Raw genomic sequence first — 19,373 nt, forward strand, 5'->3', positions numbered from 1 at the left:
ATTACAGTGAAGAGCTGGAGCAGATGTACTTTTAGGGTCCTAACCTTGCAGCAGTTATTGGAACAAATAACAGTTAGTTCCTCTGAGGACTCTGTTGGTCCTTAAAAGAAATAAAGCTCATGAGAAAAGCCACATACTACTGAAAACTAGTTGATTTGAGGAGTGTTGCTGGATGAAGACAGCCCCTCGACAGAGGGCTTGGCCATGTAGAGAGTAGCAGGCAAGTGCTTTGAACCTTCCTGAATGTGCACTAATACAGAGTACACACATTCTGCTGAGAAAGTGTTGGCAGAGGGCAGTGGGGACAGGGGCTCCTAAGAGAGGCTAATCAGATTCTTCAAATTTTTCTGCAAAACCTAAGCTATCCAAGGTTCCTAAAGATTGTATTAATTCTCCTCTCAATATAGATATTCTGGGAAGGGGAGAGGGATGGAATTAGAGGTTTATAGCAAAAAGGATGGACTAATGAAACAATGATCAAGATTCAGGACTAAGCTTTGATGGTAGCTGGAGTTATGGAGATGAGAACTCAGCCTGAGGCTGGAGAAACAGCATACTGGGAGCAGGCAGTGGTCCTGAATAAAGCCCGGAGAGTCTCCTGAGATAGATACCCTCTATTCCCCCCAAATTTAGTTTGGGTGACTTTTGGTAGTTTGTACTTTTCAAGGAATTGGTCCATCTCATAAAAGTTGTTGAATTTGTGTGATAGAGTTGTTTGTAGTATTCCTTTGTTGTCCTTGTAATGTGTGTGCGGTTTGTAGTGATATCTCCCCTTTTAGTCCTGATATTGGTAATTTGCATCTTTTTTCCCCCATGGTCTGTCTGGCTAGTTTTAATCAGAGAACCATTCCTTGGTTTCATTGATTTTCCCTACTGTTTTTCTGTTTTCCACTTCATTTATTTCTGTTCCTTTATTTAGGGAGTATACTCCCCTAATAATGCGTTCATTATTTCCTTCCTTCTACTTGTTTTGGGTTTAATTTGTTCTTTACTAGTTTCTTAAAATGAGGTTAGAAAATCAACTTGAGACCATCCTTCTTTTAAAATACAAGCATTTGATGCTATAAATTTCTCTCTAAATACTGCTTTAACCGCATTCCATAAATTTATGATATGGTGTATTTTCATTTTCATTCAGTTAAGAATATTTTCTAATTTCCCTTGAGACTTTTTTCTTTGGTCCATGGGTTGTTTCATTTCCAGATGTCTGGGGTTTTTCCAGATGTTTCTCTGTTTAATTTCTGATTTCTAGTTTAATTCCATTATAGTGAGCACATACTTCATATGGTTTCAATTCTTGTAAATTGATTAAGGCTCATTTTATGGCTCAGGATAGCATCTATCTTGGTGAGTGTTCTACGAACACTTGAAAAGAAGATATATTCTGCTATAATTGTACAAAGTGTTCTATTAATGACAATTACTGTTGCTGAAGTCTTCTGTGTCCTTGCTGATTTTCTATCAAGTTCTTCTATTAATTACTGACTAGAGAGATCTCCCACTATATTTGTTAATTTCTCTATTTCTTCTTCCAGTTCCGTCAGTTTTTGCTTCATGTAGTTTGATGCCTGTTGTTAGGAGCATACACATTTAGGATTATTATAGCTTCTTCTAGAATTCACCCCTTTGTCAGTATTTAATGTCCTTTGCTGTCCCTGATAATATTTCCCTGTTCTAAAGTCTACTCTGACTGTGATAATATAGCCACTGAGGTATCCTTTTGATTGGTGATTGATTTCACAGTGTATCTCTTACCTTCCTTTCACTTTTATCCATCTACTATATTTACATTTAAAATGGGTTAACATATAATTGAGTCCTTTTGAAAATCTAACCTAAAAGTCTCTGTCTTCTTATTGAAACATGTGGAAATTTAGAAGCCTTACATCCACATAGGTTCCTTACATCACTTTCTTTATGTTATAGTTGTAATACATATTCATATACTCACATTAAAAACACCATCAGACAGTGTGGTAAATTTTGCATTTGATAGTTATACTGATTTGAAGAGAATGTGTAAAAGGAGAAAAATAGTCTGTTTACCTTGATATTCACCATTTCTGTTGCGCTTCCTTTATTTCTGTAGTTACATTTTACCCCTTGTATCATTTTTCTCCATCTTTTAAGAGCTTCCTTCAGCAGTTTTTTAGAGCAGGTCTGGTGGTTTCTAATTCTTCTAATTTTCCATCAGCTGAAAATGTCTTTATTTTGCTATTATTCCTGAAGGACATTTCGTTGGCTATTGAATTTGAGGTTGACAATTCCTTTCCTTCAGTGCTTGAATGTTATTTAACTACTCTGGCCTCCATGATTTTTGACGAGAAATCCTTAGTTACTCTAACTGTTGTTTCCCTGTATGTAATATGTCATTTGTCTCTGACTACTATATGTATAATTTATATATGTGTGTATATATAGATATAGATTTAAAAATACATATAATTTAATCTTTGGTTTTTGATAGTTTGATTATGATGTGTCTAGGCATTTTTTTTTTTTAGTTTGTCCTGTGATGGGTCTCAGAACTTCTTGAATCTGTACATTTATGTCTTTCACTATATTTAAGGAGTGTTCACCTGTTATTTCTTAAAAAAAATATATATATATATATTTGTACCAATCTATTTTTTCTCTCTTCTGGGACTCTAATGACACAAAATTAGAACTTTGATACTGTCCCACAGGTATCAGAGATTTTGTTCTTTTTTCCCCCCTAATCTTTTTTTGACTCTTTGTTCTTCAGATTGGCTAATTTCTATTTATCTATTTTCAAGTTCACTGAATATTTCCTTTGTCATTGTCATCCCCTTCTGCCATTGAGCCCATCCAGTAATTTTTAAAAAAATTTCAGATATTGCATTTTTCAGTTTTTAAATTTCTATTTGGTTCATTTTTAGTTTCTCTGCTCAAAACTTTTTTTTTTTATACATTTTTAGAGTGTTCACCTTTACCTTATGGGACATGTTTATAATAGCTGTTTTAATATCTTTGTCTGATAATTCAAATATCTAAACAGTCTGGGGGTTTGCATTTGTTGATTGTCTCTTCCTGATAAAAAGTGATCAGATTCTTCTTTTTTGTTTTTTGAAGTAATTTTGAGATGTATCCTGGACATTTTGAATATTATATTGTGAGATTCTAGGTCCTCTAAAATCCAGAGGATTTTAACAGGACACCAATTTCTTGTCTTCTGTTTTGTTTTAACAGTGAATAAACCCAGTTAGGTTTAGACCACACATTATGTCTCTCCTCCTGTGGCAAGTCTAAGGTAAGTTCAATTTTCAAAGCCCTTTCTGTGCTGTTTAGGTCTGCTCCACACACACACCTCATATGGGTGAGTCTAGAATAATGGATACAGGTTTATATTGTAGTCTAGTTCTCAAAGCTATGGTTCTTTGTGTCTGTCCCTGAATTTGCAGCTCATGACTGAGGACTTGTCTCAGTTCATACACAGAATTGGAGGATCTCTTTCTCCAGATCTCTTCTCCCTAGAATTTCCCCTACACACTCTGTCCCTTATGGTTCCTTTCCCTGGTTTTTGGACCAGAAAGCCAGAGTTTCTTTCAAGTTGTACAGTCCATGCTACTGAGAAGGCCATCAGGATGAAGTAGCAAGAGAAAACATGGAGGGAAAATAATGGTGATTCCCTCCAAACTCTATGAACCACAGGGGCCCTTTTATTTGTTCCTCTAGTCAGAGACATGAGTTTTCTTATGGGCTTTAGGTGCCCACATTGCTGCTGCCATGGTAAATTACCCTAAAATGCAGTGGCTTAACACAACAAACATTTCATATCTGACATTTTTTATTCATATCTGACATTTCATATCTGACATTTCCAGGTGTTGCTAGGCTGGGTTATCTGGCTCAAAGTGTCTTGCAAAAAACTACAGCCACGATGTTGCCCAGGGCTACGGTCATCTTAGGGCTTGACAGTGGCGGCTCTGCTTCCACACTCACTCGTACGGCTGTTGAAAGGCTTCAGAAGCCCCACTTCGAAGCTTACTACCTGGCTGTTGACAGACTGCAGGCCCTTGTTGGCTCTTGGCCAGAGACATCAGTTCCCTGCCCTGTGGGCCTCTCCATCAGGCATCTCACGACGTGGCAACTGGCTTTCCTCAGAGCAAGAGAGGGGGAGAGTGAGCAAAACGGAAAACAGAGTCTTTTGTAACTTAATCTTGAAGGTGACATCCCAACACTTCTGCCGTATTTTATTGTTGGAAGTCGGTCATTAAGGACAACCCACATTCAAGGGGAAAGAATTACAAAGACATGCATATCAGGAGGCAGGTGTCATTAGAGGCTGTTTCAAAGGTTGTCTACCACACTTTCTTAAATGCCCGGTGTGCATGATATTTTTAAATTGCAGTATAATTGACTTACACCATTAGTTTCAGGTGTATAGCATAGTGACTCAATATTTTTATAGATTATACTCCATGTAAAGTTATTATAAAATATTGGCTGTATTCCCATGTATATATTATATCCTTATAACTTATTTATTTTATATCTATTTGTCTATATCTCTTAATCCCCTTCACCTATCCTGCTTCTCCCCGACCCCTCTCCCCTCTAGTTTGTTTTCTATATCTGTGAATCTGTTTTATTCTATTCATTCATTTTATTTTTTAGATTCTGCATATAAGTGAAAACATACAGTATTTGTCTTTTTCTGTCTGACTTATTTCACGAAGCATAATACCCTCCAGGTCCATCCATGTTATTGCAAGTGGCAGAAATTCATTCTTTTGTATGGCTGAGTAGTATTCCATTGTGTGTGTGTGCATGCGTGTGTGTGTGTGTGTGTGTGTGTGTGTGTGTATTACATCCATTCATCTGTTGATAGATACTTAGGTTGCTTCCATATCTTGTCTATTGTAAATAATGTTGCTGTGAACATTGGGGCACATATATCTTTCTGTATTAGTGTTTTCATTTTCTTCAGATACATACCTAGGTGTGGAATTTCTGGGTCATCTGGTAGTTCTATCTTTAACATTTTGAGGAACCTCCATACTGTTTTCCATAGTTGCTGTAACAGTTTACATTCCCACCAACAGTGTATGAGGGTTCCCTCCCTTTTCCCCACATCATAACCACCACTTGTTATTTCTGGACTTTTTGATGATAGCCATTCTGACAGGTGTGAGATGATATCTCATTGTAGTTTTAATTTGCATCTCCCTGATGATTAGTGATGTTGGGCATCTTTTCATATGCCTGTTGGCCATCTGTATATGTCTTTGGGAAAATGCCTATTCAGCTCTTCTGCCCATTTTTTAATTGGGTTGTTAGTTTTTTTTTATGGAGTTGTATGAGTTCTTTATACATTTTGGATATTAACCCCTTATCAGATATGTCGTTTGCAAATGTCTTCTCTTATTCAGTAGGTTGCCTTTTTGTTTTGTTGATGGTTTCCTTCACTGTGCAAAAGTTTTTAAGTTTGCGGAGGTCCCATTTGCTTATTTTTGCTTTTGTTTCTCTTCCCTAAGGAGACATACCCAAAAATATGTTTCTAAGACCTACGTCACTGAGTGTACTTCCTATGTTTTCTTCTAGGAGTATTAAGGTTTCAAGTCTGAAGATACAATATACTCTTAAAAATCATGCACACCAGCATGATTTTTAAGACTATATTATGTCTTTGAGCTTTTTCCATATGGCATGGAAAAATATAAAGTGCTGTCACATGTTTTGTTTTCTTTCTTTCCTGGCAAACATAGATTCCATCTGAGTTCAATAGAAATTAAGGATGTTGAAAAATGCAAGGCAGATCTAGAAAGAGCCAAGGATATGGAAAATGAATGTGGGTATGTTTGGTGCATCCTTTTAACGCTAGAATGGTTTTCTAGTCTGAATATTGTTAGGCAAATTAAGTATAAGAAACATCTGGCTGGAGGAAAACAATGCACAAATTAACAGGATAAACAGAAATTAGTGGCGTATGTTGCTTCATTTTAAACTGTATCAGTTTGCAAACATTGTAAGTCTGAGATCAAATCACATTCCACAAGGGATAAATTATGCCACTGCAAATTGTTTCTTTATAAAGTAGTGAAACAAGAGAGAAGTTCCTATTTTTTAGACCTACATCAGCTGAAGACCCACTGAATATATTAAAGCTCTCTGAAGAGTTAGAATTCTCAAGTATGAGACTGGCAAGTTGAAGAGCAGGTAGGAGATTCCCAAAAGTGACAGATTTGCTTCTAATATTGAGTGGTAGAATGTATTTCCCAAAGAGGTCCACAATAATATTTTTCTTCCACATGATCTTCTGCCACGTGATCTCGCTGCTCCCCTATCAAGAGGTAGAGAGGGTAGTTTCTCTACCCTCTCAACATATAATGAATGAAATAAGAATTGGTAGTTATTGTTCTACCTAAGATAAACATTATTACATATTTGTATGTTTCCTTTTATCATGGTTTTATATGTGCATATTTTTTAAAACAATTCACATGACACCAGTGGGTTTTTTGCCTCCCCCATCCCAATTTAACAGGATGTACTGAGTATTTTTATAGCATTAAATTTTTTTGAAACTATAAGCATAATGACTAAATTTTCTTTTTATGTATTTAATATGCTTCATCTAACCATTCTCTTATTTTTTAAAATTAATTAATTAATTTATTTATTTTTGGCCGCGTTGGGTCTTCATTGCTGCAGGCAGGCTTTCTCTAGTTGCGGTGAGCAGAGGCTACTCTTCGTTGCGGGCTTCTCATTGCGGTGGCTTCTCTTGTTGCAAAGCATGGGCTGTAGGTGCGTGGGCTTCAGTAGTTGTGGCATGCGGGCTCAGTAGTTGTGGCTCGCGGGCTCTAGAGCACAGGCTCAGTAGTTGTGGCGCAGGGGCTTAGTTGCTCTGCAGCATGTGGGATCTTCCCGGACCAGGGCTCGAACCCTTGTTCCCTGCATTGGCAGGTGGATTCTTAACCATTGCGCCAGCAGGGAAGTCCCCATTCTCTTATTATTATACGTTAAGATTATTTCCAATGTTCCTAGCATTTTACTTTTATAATTAGTACCGTAACTTCCAGCCTTGTACATAAATGTGTGTACTCGGCTCTGATTTTCTCCTTAGAAAGGATTCCTAGCTAAAGGATATGATCATTATCATACCTTTAAAAAAAATCATATTATTGAATTAGGCTGCCAAGGGCTAGCCATGTAGAATAGCTCCACTTTCATCAAACTTTAGGAATGGCAAATACATTCCATTGGAGTACTAACATCAGTTAGTTAGTAGTGGTGACTTGGTACTCCTTGATGGGAAGGACTGCAAGACCACATCTGGGTCCAGCAGCAGAGAATGCTGAGATAAATTAGTGGTGTTTAACCTCAACGAGGGATTGGAGAATGAAAGCACACGTGCTTTGTTTCTGCCAACCCAGGCTTAGCCACTTCCAGGGTTGAATATATATTCATTAATTTTTGCCAACATGAAATGCAGAAAAAAAAAGTTTCTTGTTTCTGTTATAATGCATATTTCTATAATTATAAATGTGGTTCAGTAGTTATTCATATGCTTGGTGTCCATCTGAATTTATTCTTCTCAGAATCGCCTTTCCATTACCCTTTGTCTATATTTTCAGTTGTCTTGCTAATGTAGACTTAAAAACAATGCTTTTTATACGTAAGGATGATAAAATTTCTTCTGCCATTTTCCAGTTTGTCATTGTCCTTTTAATTTGTTTATGATATTTTATGATGATAAGAGTGTTCATTGCTACGTTGTCAAATTAATGTTTCACTTTGTGATTTCTTCCTTCGTTTACATGATTAAAACCTTCCACACGCTACAATCTTATAAATGTTCATCTGTGTATTCTTCTGGTTTCTTTATGATTTAATTCATATTTGTCTCTTTAATCCATCAGAAATCTAATATCCTCCTCCTAAGACATTTCAAAGAGAGACGGAGAAGGAGATAAAAAAGACTGAGTAAGGAAATATCAAGCGAATTGAAAACAGTGATATTGATAATGATCATGATAATATAGTTGTAGTAAAGCTGAGGTGCCGTCCAGACATAGTAAAATTCAAGGTAAATATATTAAATGAATAAAGCTGATTTTATGTTGTTGAAGTTACGAAGTTAGCTTGTTAATGAGTATTTATTCACAGAATATAACTATTACAAACATTTATGCATAAAATTTAATATATCACAAAAATATAAAGCAAACCCCCAAAACATAAGTAAAAAGTGTCAAAAAATGACTGTACCAGATTTTAACGTGCTTACAGTCTTGAACAGATGGAACAGATTAAAGTGAATGCGGATATGGAGTATTTGAGTAATGTATACAATAAAGTTGATTTATAAGATAGATGAATTTATATCTTACAACCAAAAATGCTTATTTTTTTCCCCAAAATCTAATGGTATGTTTTACTGTATCCTAAGAAATTTCAATAAGAACAAAAAATGTGCAGTCCTGTTCTCAGACCTCAATGAAAGAAACCTGAAAATTAACTTAAAAATAGTTTAACAAAACGTAAAAACACTGAGTTAAAATAATAACATTAAAATAAAATAAATTCCCCACTTCAATAATTTATGGGCCAAAGAGGCAATAAAAGTCTAATTGTTTGGAGAACAATAATGACACTACACATGAGATTGAGCTAAGGTTATGCTCAGTGGAAATGATATCTGCAAGAGCTCTATTTAAAAAACAGAATAGGGCTTCCCTGGTGGCGCAGTGGTTGAGTCCGCCTGCCGATGCAGGGGACACGGGTTCGTGCCCCGGTCTGGGAGGATCCCACATGCCGCGGAGCGGCTGGGCCCGTGAGCCATGGCCGCTGAGCCTGCGCGTCCGGAGCCTGTGGTCCGCAACGGGAGAGGCCACAACAGTGAGAGGCCCGCGTACCGCAAAAAGCAAACAAACAAACAAAAAAACAATAAATGAAAACAAATAAAGAAAGGACTCAAGTTTTGGAACTACAAAAAGAATTATTCAAGATAAAAGCATAAATTAATGTATCAAAAAGCAAAGAGTCCAAGTGTTCTGTAAAAGGCACCACAAAATAGATTAAATGTTTGTGAGAGTAATCAAGAGAAAAAAAAGTCAAATTACCAATATATAACATTGGAAAGAAACTAATACCATACATATGGAGGAGAATATAATAATTGACAATGTATGCTACTTAAATCTTTACGTTGATAAATTTTAAGTCCACATTTAAATTAAGGACAATTTCCTAACAGAATTTAAATTACTAAGACTTTCTTAAGAAGTATAAAAATTTAAATGAACAGATAACCTTGGAAGAGTAATGAAGGAAAATAAAATCGCTATTCAAATATAAAGTGATGGTACTAGTTCTAAGTAAGAAGGTGTAAATACATTCCACCCTGTCTAATGACAACTATAAAATCTATAGGGTGCGTGGAGCCACTATTTGAGGACTCAGAAAGTTAACAGTAGCAGGTAGCTTGGGGAAGAAGACCAGAATTTAAAGTACCACTGAACCAGCAGTGAGTTTACCATTTTCTTCCCCTTCTAGGATCCTCTGGGACTCCGTGCAAGAGTCTGAAGCCCATAGGTAGGCATAGGTGCAGAAGAGTGGGAAAGAGAGAGTGTATGTGTTTGTTTTTCCTCTCCCTGTTTTTGTACAATATTTCCCAAATCTCAGGCAATGTCTTGGCAGCAGCAGTGATGGCAGAGGCTGCAAAGCAACATCAGGACCCAAAACTTGGAGGAAGAAGCTTCCTCTCTTATCAGTGGATTTGTAAACTCAGGAGGATGGGGCAGAACCTCACTGTCCTCCTACCATTTGGCCCAAATGCAAAACATAGTCACAGAAGTAAGCAGGAGAGTGAGGCAACTAAAGTCTCAGTTTTTCGGGGCAAAGGACTGAAAAGGGGAACCCCCAGAAAAGTGGCGTGTCATGGGGGAGATCAGGAGGAACAGATGGCTTTGGAGCTTCTGAGCTGCCCATGCAGGCATCTGAGCTCAGTTAGCCGCTGAACTATAAAAGAGAACACCCCCCAGATCCCAGATTGACCGCTGGGGCCTCACACACAGGAAAAATCTTAATAGCATTGCAAAAACTTTGAAATCTGAACTAACACTGGAGCCAGATCCCACAGAACTGCCAGCTCAAAAAAAAAAAAAAAAAACAATTCTTTCTATAGGACTTAAATAAGACTCAGAATTTCATAACATGATATTCAAAATACTCTGGAAACAATTCAATTTGCCGTCCAAAAAAAAAAAGAAATCACAGCTTTTATGGGAAAAGACAATGCCAGCTGACAGATATTGGAATTATATCACAAAGCAGCTATCATACAAATGCTTCAACAAGCAATTATAAACTCCCTTGAACAAATGGAAAAATAGAAATGTTCTTCCAACAAATAGAAGATATAAAGAAGAATCAAATTAAAATTGTAGAACTGAAAAATATAATAACTGAAATTTAAAATTTGCTGAATGGGCTCAATAGTGGACTCAAGATGACAGAGAAAGAGGACTATCAATCTAGAATTATATATATTATATATATATTATATATATGTACCCATACAATTATATGTGTACACACATACACACACACACACACACACACACACACGCAGTACCGGGTGCTGGATGGGATGCAGAACCACTAGAACTGATACATTTCTATTGTGAATGAGCAATGGTACATGCACCACTCTGAAAAACATTTGTGCAGTTTCTTAAAACATTAAACATACTTTACCATATGATATAGTAATCCTATCCCTGGGTATTTATTCTAAGTCAGTAAAAATTTAACTTCATATAAACACCTGTACACAAACTTAGATGAATTTCAAAGTTCTTTTGCTGAGTGAAAAAAGCTAGTCTCAGAAAATTACATACTGTATGATTCCATTTATATGATTCTTGAAAAGACAAAACTATAGTGATGAAGAACAGATCAGTGGGTTGCCAGGGATTAGGAGTGAGGGCAGGGTGTAACTGCAAAGGGAGTTTTTTGGAGTGATGGAACTGTTCTGCTGCCTGATTGTGGGTGTGGTTACATGAATCTGTATATGTGTTTGAATTCATGGAGCTGTACACCCACAAAAAGTTCATTTTACTGCATGATAATTTAAAAATAAACTTTATAAAGTAACTATAGTTATAGCTGCCTCCAGATGGGAGTGGTGGTGTCATAATTTGTCAACAGGAAATTATCTTTACTGATCTCTTTGTATTCCACACACTGGTGGGAGAAAGAAAAGATAAAAAGAATATGCCTTTTAAAAACTTTTATCATTATTATTATTTGTTTTTAGCAGAGCAACCTCAAGAATTACGGTGAAAATCACAAATGGAGTTTGGTTCAAGCCTTGACCTTGGATATAATATCTAGAAACATAAATGATGCTATTTTATTTTTTACAGGTTGAAGATGATGAAAGATGAACACACTATGCTGTACTTCTAAGTGGACATGAGGGCTGGTCCTGTCAGTGAATCTAAGAGTCCTTCAATGCGTGTCCTGGAAGAGAGCACCTTTGGAAGGCTGGTTCATAAATTCAAGAACACAGGCAATGTTTTGGGCACACTGTTTTGTGGATGACTGTTTCTGAAGAGGTAAAGGAAATGGTCACTGCGGACATAATAGGCAGCTCAAAGAGCATTCTAGAAACTGGGGGTACTTCTCAGTACCACATGAAAAATTCTCAATCCACGTGCCTTTCACCAGTTCAAGATGTTAAATCCTACAAACTTTAGCTGAGCATAATCCCAATTGTTGTTTGGAAATGTGCTCAAGGAGCTCAGATCTCCTGGATAAGAATGCCAAAGACTGAGACCAAGCTACTTCTTATGTAAAAGGGGAGGCAAACAGTAGAGGCAATGCTGGGTCAGGAGACAATCAAGACAACCCAGCCTTGGTGAACTTCAGCCACCCAAACACAAGGCAACGGTGATGGTGTGGTGTGACCTGTGGAAAGCACGTGTCTCGGGACCATTTTTCTTTGAAGTAACGTGTCTGAAAAGATGTATTTTATCATGTAACCAGTTAATGCCAGCATATGACAGGCTAGGGGAAGGGTACCAGGAGTGGTTCCAACAGGCTGGCACACTCACCACCCATGAAGCCAGAAGGTGAGGGACTGGTTGGATAATTTCCAAAACTGGTTTGGCTGACATGGTTGTGTGAAGGAAGCTGCCAGCTCTGAACTCCCTTGATTCCTTCCTCTGGGGCTTGTTAAAGGCTCAGGTTTTGTCCACAGAAATCAGAGACCAAAATTATCTGAGGCAGTGCACTGTACATACAAATGCAGGGATGGACACACGTGATGTGTTAATTGCCACCTTCACTGCAAGCTTGCGCTGCTAGCAAGGGACAACACGTTAAACATACCATGCATTGAAATGTAATAGCAATAAACCATTTTTATTTCCAGACTTTATGGCTACCTCATATAGCTTTATTTCTTCACCCATAAAAATGGAGTACCCACTATATTTCAGGATTTATGGCAGGATTAAATGAAATAAGACACATAAAATGATATGTATTTAAAATTTTGTATCTGTATCTAGCATTATAACATTTTCTTACGTTTACTGCTTTTTAATTGTTTACAGTGTCCACTGCTAAGACTTTTCCATCGTGAACTCCATCTTCAGGTACTTCTACTTAAAGAAACAATCTGTGCAGGGGAGAATGTCTTTGTTAAATTCACAACTGATAGTCTTATAAAATACAGTCACAAGGTGGCATCTTCCTACTGTCCCTACTGCCTGTCGCTGTGATTCACTAACACTGTGTGATAGATTTTAAAACAAAACGATACTGTGCCCAACATGCATGGAAACTGAAACTTTTCCTGCCTCTGCTTCCATTTACGGGACTTGATTCTTGACATCTCAGAAGAACCTTTGCCGGCACCACTCTCTTCTTTCTTCCTCACTTCCCCTTCTATCTCTCCCCCCTACAATCTGTCCTGTCTTTTTACAGCACCTGCTTTAATGTAGGAAGGTGGTTGCAGTGAAGGGTGGGGTGAAGGTGGGTGTCCTTTACACAAGTCCCATTGGATAGACAGGGATTGAGGTTCACTTTCTTGTTGATCAGGGTGCAGGTGGTGAGAAAAATATAAGGCATGCCCCATCCCTTACACCACCAACACACGTTTTTTTTTTTTTTTTCCACGTAAGTCTTTATGTCATGAGATGAATCCCAGGTAGTTTTTTTCTCAGTCTGGCTCCATGGTGTCATTTCAGTACCTTTAGGTTGCTTCTGGAACATTTTTCATGGGATGAAAAATATAGAAAAGAAGAATTTAATCAAATGTATAGCTTCTCAATTACAAACTCCTGCTAGAGTCAACCACTGCTACGTAATTCATCACAGTTACATGTAATACAGCAGGCATCAGGTGAATTTACTACCCCAAACTAAAGATCAGAAAGTCCTTGCAGAAATTGATTTATAACTTTCCTATAGGAACCTCCTCAATTTTAGGGCAGACTAAGCTTCCCAGGGTTTTGTCTCCACTTTGCTTTTTGAACTCAACTGTCTTCCCAATTCAGGTGACTCAATATGGTCATTATTTGCTCTGTTCACTAAATATTTCTACTTTCTGCTTTCTAGGACTATGGTAGGATTGTACTTCCCAACCTTTGGAATTGGACAGGGCCATGCATCTTTTTTTGGACAATGAAATGAAGCAGAAGTGATGTGTGTCACTTTTGGGGGTAGTGAGTAACTCACTATGTATGTCCTCTTTTCTCTGCCATAGCATTTATGAAAGCATATATTGAGAGGATAGCTTCCACGGCTGCAGGTTTGAGTTTATTATACAGGATCAAGTTCAGCTGAATGTAACGGGAAAACTCAATTAAAAGGGGTAGATAGGCAATCTGAGATGACTGTGGTGGTTTTCCTCTGTGAAGTCTGCAGGAACCCAGGCTCGTTCTAGATTACTACTCAGCTGTTGCTATAATGTGACCATTATTCTCATGATCCAAGATGGCTGCTAGAGGTCTGACACCATATTCATGTTCCAGGCAGAAAATGGAATAAGGGAAGAAAGGAGACAACCAACAAAAGAAGCAGCTGTCTTTTAAAGAGGTTTTCTCGAAGCTGCCACACAGAACCAGGATTTATATGTCATTACCCAGATTCTAGCATCACGGCCGCATTCATCTGTAAGGGAGGCTGGGATATGTAATCTTTATTTTGGGTACCTTTGTGCCCAGCTAAAACTCAAGAGCTCTATTGCTATTCAAGAAGGGGAGACCAGATATGGTAGGTAGGTGACTAGGAGTCTCTGCCACAGTGAGCATATGACCTAAGTTAGGACAATTATAATGGCCCATCCCCTTCATCACAGTGCTGGGCTAAGGAATGGGCATATAACCCATGCTTGCTTCAGTGGAGTCTTTCTTTAGGGTCATGGGGGTGGTGGTTTTTCTTGATTTTTTTTTTTAACTTGAGCTTAGGGGGAAGAGTCTTTCCTTCTCAGGTCATAAATCCAAAGACAGAAACTTAATCCAACATACAAAGAGAAGCAGAAGAGAGAGAAAAATGGAAGACTTACGTAGTTCTTGATTTCCTTTTCCAAGGCTTTTTGAGACCAGTCCACCACTGCCTTTTGTCCAGTTTAGTTACTGAGCAAAGCAATCCCTTCTTGTTTTCAGCAAGGAGAAGTTGGGTGCCTATTGCTTGCAACCAGAAAGTCCTAAAGCAATCGTCTACATCCCTGGGTCTCTTTGGGAGCATATGAGCAAATACACATAGTGGCTGCCACAGTGCCTGGCACATAAAGGTCCTAAAATATTAGCTCTTAATGATGTGTTCGAAATAACACCGAGTAGATGAAATTTGGACAGACTTTCTCTTTTTTTAAAGTCTCAGCTCAAATGAGGTCTTGCTTATTCCCGGGGAAGATCGAGAACTTTCTCTCCTTGCTCTCTCCATCCTTGCAATCATCCTACTGCTCTGTAATTGTTTGCAAGTCTGTGTTCTCTTCTGATATCCTTTGAACTTCTGGAAGACTCGAACTGAGTCTTATTCAGCTTTAAATCCTCAGTATCTAATATTCTAGCACGGTAGATGGTCAAATAGAAAAATCCTAGAAAAATGAGGATTTGAAGAGTATTTATGGTTAAATGTGGCAATAATAGCAACCAGCATTTGTAGAGTACATGCTATAGTCTAAGCACTAGCCTAAGAACTTTGTTTTTATGATTAGATCCTCACAATAACCTTTAATATGCTATTATTATTACTCCATTTTACAGATGAGCAAACTAATGTCAAGGTCATACCACTACTGAATGGCAGAGCCAAGACTTCATTCTGGGCAAACAGACTCCAAGAGCCCTAACATTTCAACCAATATACTGTGAAGGTATTTCATTAAATATAGATGGAATTAAATCATCTAATATTAGAGACAAAGGAAACTCTGAGATCATTGAATTCCATCATGAAACAGATGTGGAAATTGAAGCCAAGCGTTGGAAGTGTCTTGGTTCAGAGGATTTATATAATTGCAGAGGCATATCTACACCGGGCTCCTGACTCCTAGCTAGAATCATTTTTACAAAGTTTACTCCACCTCTTATGCAAAGTTTACTCCTTCTTTGCACTTGCACCATCCCTTTCGGGGTTTTGTTTTGGAAAAACTACCCCTAGGTGGCAACTTGTGTTTCAAAGTAGCTATGTGCCAGGTACCATTCAAAGCCAAGGAAATAGCCCTCTATGGGTCTCACCTGTTGAAACAGACCACCGGGCACATGAAAGAGGACTGGGGAAAAGGGACCCTTGCTCATCATCAGATTTCAGCTCAAACTTTATGTCCTCCACAAATGCTTCCCTGGTCTTCTAAGGTCAAATCTATCTGCCTAAGGTCTCCTTCATAGCCTTAGCATGGTCAGCTGTAATTATATACATTATTTGTGAAATATCTGGTTAATGGTCACGTCACTTGTTACCCTATAAGTTCCTTGGGGACAAGATCTATGTCAATTTGTTTTCCTCCTTATATTCCAGGTGTTCTGGCACACAATAGGTGCTCAAAACTATTTGTTGACTGAATGAAGGAGTGACCAAATGGATGAATAAATAAATGCATGAATGCAGCACCATGACGAATCATCCCTATGGGCTGCATAGGGGTAGATGCAACCCTTATATGGTGTGATCTGAGGCGACCCTCAAGAGGACACACTCACACAACCAGAAAGCCCCACCAGGGAAGTCAAATAAACATCCACTTGGTGAGGGCTTTGAGGAACCGGAGAGGGAAAAAGAGACACAAAAGGTGAGCAAGCAATTTTCAAAGGATGCTTTCAACTCCCTGGCCAGTCCGTGTGTGTTTCCTCTACGAAGTGTTTCCAATTACTGTGGCACTCTCGGTATCTGGATCCATCTCCAGTGAATTCCTCTGCAGCTCCTGCCAGACATATGGGATCAATCAGGGCTTCGGCGCTAGTGCGCTTGCTGCGGGAATGTTGACAGCCTGACAGACGCGGGGTTCTGGTGTCATGGAATCTCCGAGAGTCTTTGGCTTGAACTCGGGAGGAGAATGAGAAGGGGGAGGAGAGAGATAGAGGCAGAGATAGAGGAAGGAGAGGGGAGAGGGAGAGACAGAGATAGGAGGGAGAGAAGGAGGGAAGCGGGAGATTTTTCTTGACTGCCCCCTTTCCTTCAAACATTTTATAGGCTTCAGGGGGAGCGAGGAGGAGGAGAGAGAGGGGAGAGAAAAGACGAGAGCGAGAGGGGTAGCGAGCGCGCGCCGTTCCATCCCTTGTCCCCGGGCGGCCGGAGGAGGTTGGACTGTGTCCCCAGTGTCAGATGAGAGGGCGCTGAGGCTCGCGGCCGCCGTCCCGTGCCCCGAGCCCCGCGCCGCGCACGCCCCTCAGCGAGCCGGGCGGCTGAGCATCTCTCCGCGCCGGGCCGACGCCTGCGCCCCGGGCGGCCGCTCCGTCTCCAGCGCAATGTGGGCGCGCCTGGCCTTTTGTTGCTGGGGTCTGGCGCTCGTTTCGGGCTGGGCGACCTTTCAGCAGCTGTCCCCGTCGCGCAATTTCAGCTTCCGCCTCTTCCCCGAGGCCGCGCCCGAGACCCCGGGGCGGCTGCCCGCTCCGCCCGCGCCCGGCGAGGACGCGGCGGCGGAGGAGAGCAAAGTGGAGCGGCTGGGCCAGGCTTTCCGGCGACGCGTGCGGCGGCTGCGGGAGCTCAGCGAGCGCCTGGAGCTCGTCTTCCTGGTGGACGAGTCGTCCAGCGTGGGCCAAGCCAACTTCCTCAGCGAGCTCAAGTTCGTCCGTAAGCTGCTGTCCGACTTCCCCGTGGTGCCCACGGCCACGCGCGTGGCCATCGTGACCTTCTCGTCCAAGAACAACGTGGTGCCGCGCGTCGATTACATCTCCTCCCGCCGCGCGCACCAGCACAAGTGCGCGCTGCTCAGCCGCGAGATCCCGGCCATCACCTACCGCGGTGGCGGCACCTACACCAAGGGCGCCTTCCAGCAAGCCGCGGTAAGGTGCCCGCCCCTCCCGGCCCCGGCCCCGGCCCCAGCCCGCGCCCCGGCCCTGCCCACCCACCGCTGCCTCTCCGGCTCAAAGCCCGGCTCAGCCTAGGGCAAGCCACAGCACCCTGAGTCAAGCGTCCCCATCCCCAAAGTCAGAATCATACCTACCCTTCTATTGTTGGTGGGTGGGGTCCCTTGGGATGATGGATTTTAAAGGCTTAGGAAGATGTCAGGCTCCTTATTAAGTGGTCTTTGAGGACCCTCTTAGGAAGAGGTCCTTGAGATGCCCTTCACAATTCACGCTCGTAGGGACAAACCGTGGCCAAACTGGAACAGGTGAGTATGTTTTATGAAGTGTCTCTAAAGGTAAGAGGTAAAGTGACCTGAGCATTTCGCCAATTCTCTGGTACGTGACTTTATGCTTTCAATATGAATTTCGTTGCTCTGAGTCTTTTACAAGATTTTTAGCACCTGGTAGAGGAAGTCAGTTTAAGATGCTGGACTTTTACTTTTCCAAAATTTAACTTTTTCTAATTACAACGTGACACATGTTCAGTTGAAGAAAATTTGGAGCATATAGAAATGTCAGACACATGATAGCAAGCCAATTTTTGTGAAATGAATGAAATCAGAGGAGGAAAAGGGGGTGGGGGAACGAAGCCTCTGATCCCATCACCCTTATAAAGCCACTGTTTACATGTTGTTGAACATTTGCCCAGTATGCACATCTGCACATACTTTAAACCAAACTGGTGTCTTGCTCTTTTGTAGTCTACATTTTTCATTTGTTATATCATGAAATGATCTACATCATTATATATGTAATATAATATAGTTATTATATACCTACCTAAGTTGCATACTAGTCTAATGGGTGCATATACTATGATCTATTTTACCTGTCACCAGTTGTTGGACACTTAGGTTTTTATTGTCATGGTAAACACAAATATTTATGGACCCCTTTGATTACTTCTGTAGGAAGAATTTCTGTAAAGTTGCTGAATTAAAGATACGGACATTTGTAAACTACTTGATACATATTTCCAGTTCTCCCTTGGAGGCTTGTATAGATTAACATTCCCACCAGCAGAGCTATCACAGCAGTAAGTTTGCCACATGGTCACCAATAACATGTGCTCATATTTTTAATGTCTTTGCCAATTTGGTAGGTGAATAGAGGTATCATTTTGGCAAATTCAATTGTTTTAGTTTTACTGGGGAATGAACATTTTCTGATACATTTACTGGGCATTTGTATTTTTCCTTTGATAATTACCTGGTCATAATTTTTGCCCATTTTGCAATTATGGTACGTGTTTGTTAGTTTATTTTAATGATTTGTAAAAGCTCTTTACATAGTAAGACTGGTCACTCTTTTTTATACATGCTGCAAATGTTTCTCCAGTTCACTGCCTTTTACTTTTCTTTATCACAGTGTTGTTAGATGGATGATTTAAATTTGTATTTAGCCAAATCCATCAAACTTTGTCTTTAAGATCCTACATTTGCTTATGTTCTTAGAATGGCTTTCTCATTTCCCAAATCAGAGAAATATTTTCCCATCTAACAGTTTAATCTGTCAGGAGCTTGTTTTAGTGTATGGTATGACAGAGATGTCTAACTTTATTTTTTAATAAACAGTTAACCAATCGTCCCAGCATCATTTGTTTACTAGCCATTCATCCTTTTCCAATTTAATTGAATGCCACTTTTATCATACACTAAAAGCTTATGGGTATTTGATCTCCTCCTGGCTTTCTATGAATTTTTTATTATCCTGGATGATAGGATAGTCTATCCTATTATCTATCTATTTAAGCTTTCAAAAAGTGATTTAATTATTATAACCTTACAATATATTTAAATATCTGGTAGTGCAAATTCTCCTTTTTCT

General features: G+C 39.6%; 1 protein-coding gene across 2 annotated transcripts in view; it reads left to right on the forward strand.

Moving 5' to 3' along the window:
* The first annotated feature begins 16,867 nt into the window (after positions 1-16,867).
* The window catches only part of SVEP1 (sushi, von Willebrand factor type A, EGF and pentraxin domain containing 1), a 185,013-nt gene continuing 182,507 nt past the window's right edge, over positions 16,868-19,373 (forward strand). For both annotated transcript variants that reach the window (XM_060014343.1, XM_060014344.1), the window contains exon 1: positions 16,868-17,483. In XM_060014343.1, coding sequence (XP_059870326.1) covers positions 16,947-17,483 — 537 coding nt within the window. In that variant the 5' untranslated portion in view covers positions 16,868-16,946. The remainder of the gene's footprint in view (positions 17,484-19,373) is intronic.

Source organism: Delphinus delphis, chromosome 6 (genome assembly GCF_949987515.2).
Source record: "Delphinus delphis chromosome 6, mDelDel1.2, whole genome shotgun sequence".
Classification (NCBI taxonomy): domain Eukaryota; kingdom Metazoa; phylum Chordata; class Mammalia; order Artiodactyla; family Delphinidae; genus Delphinus; species Delphinus delphis.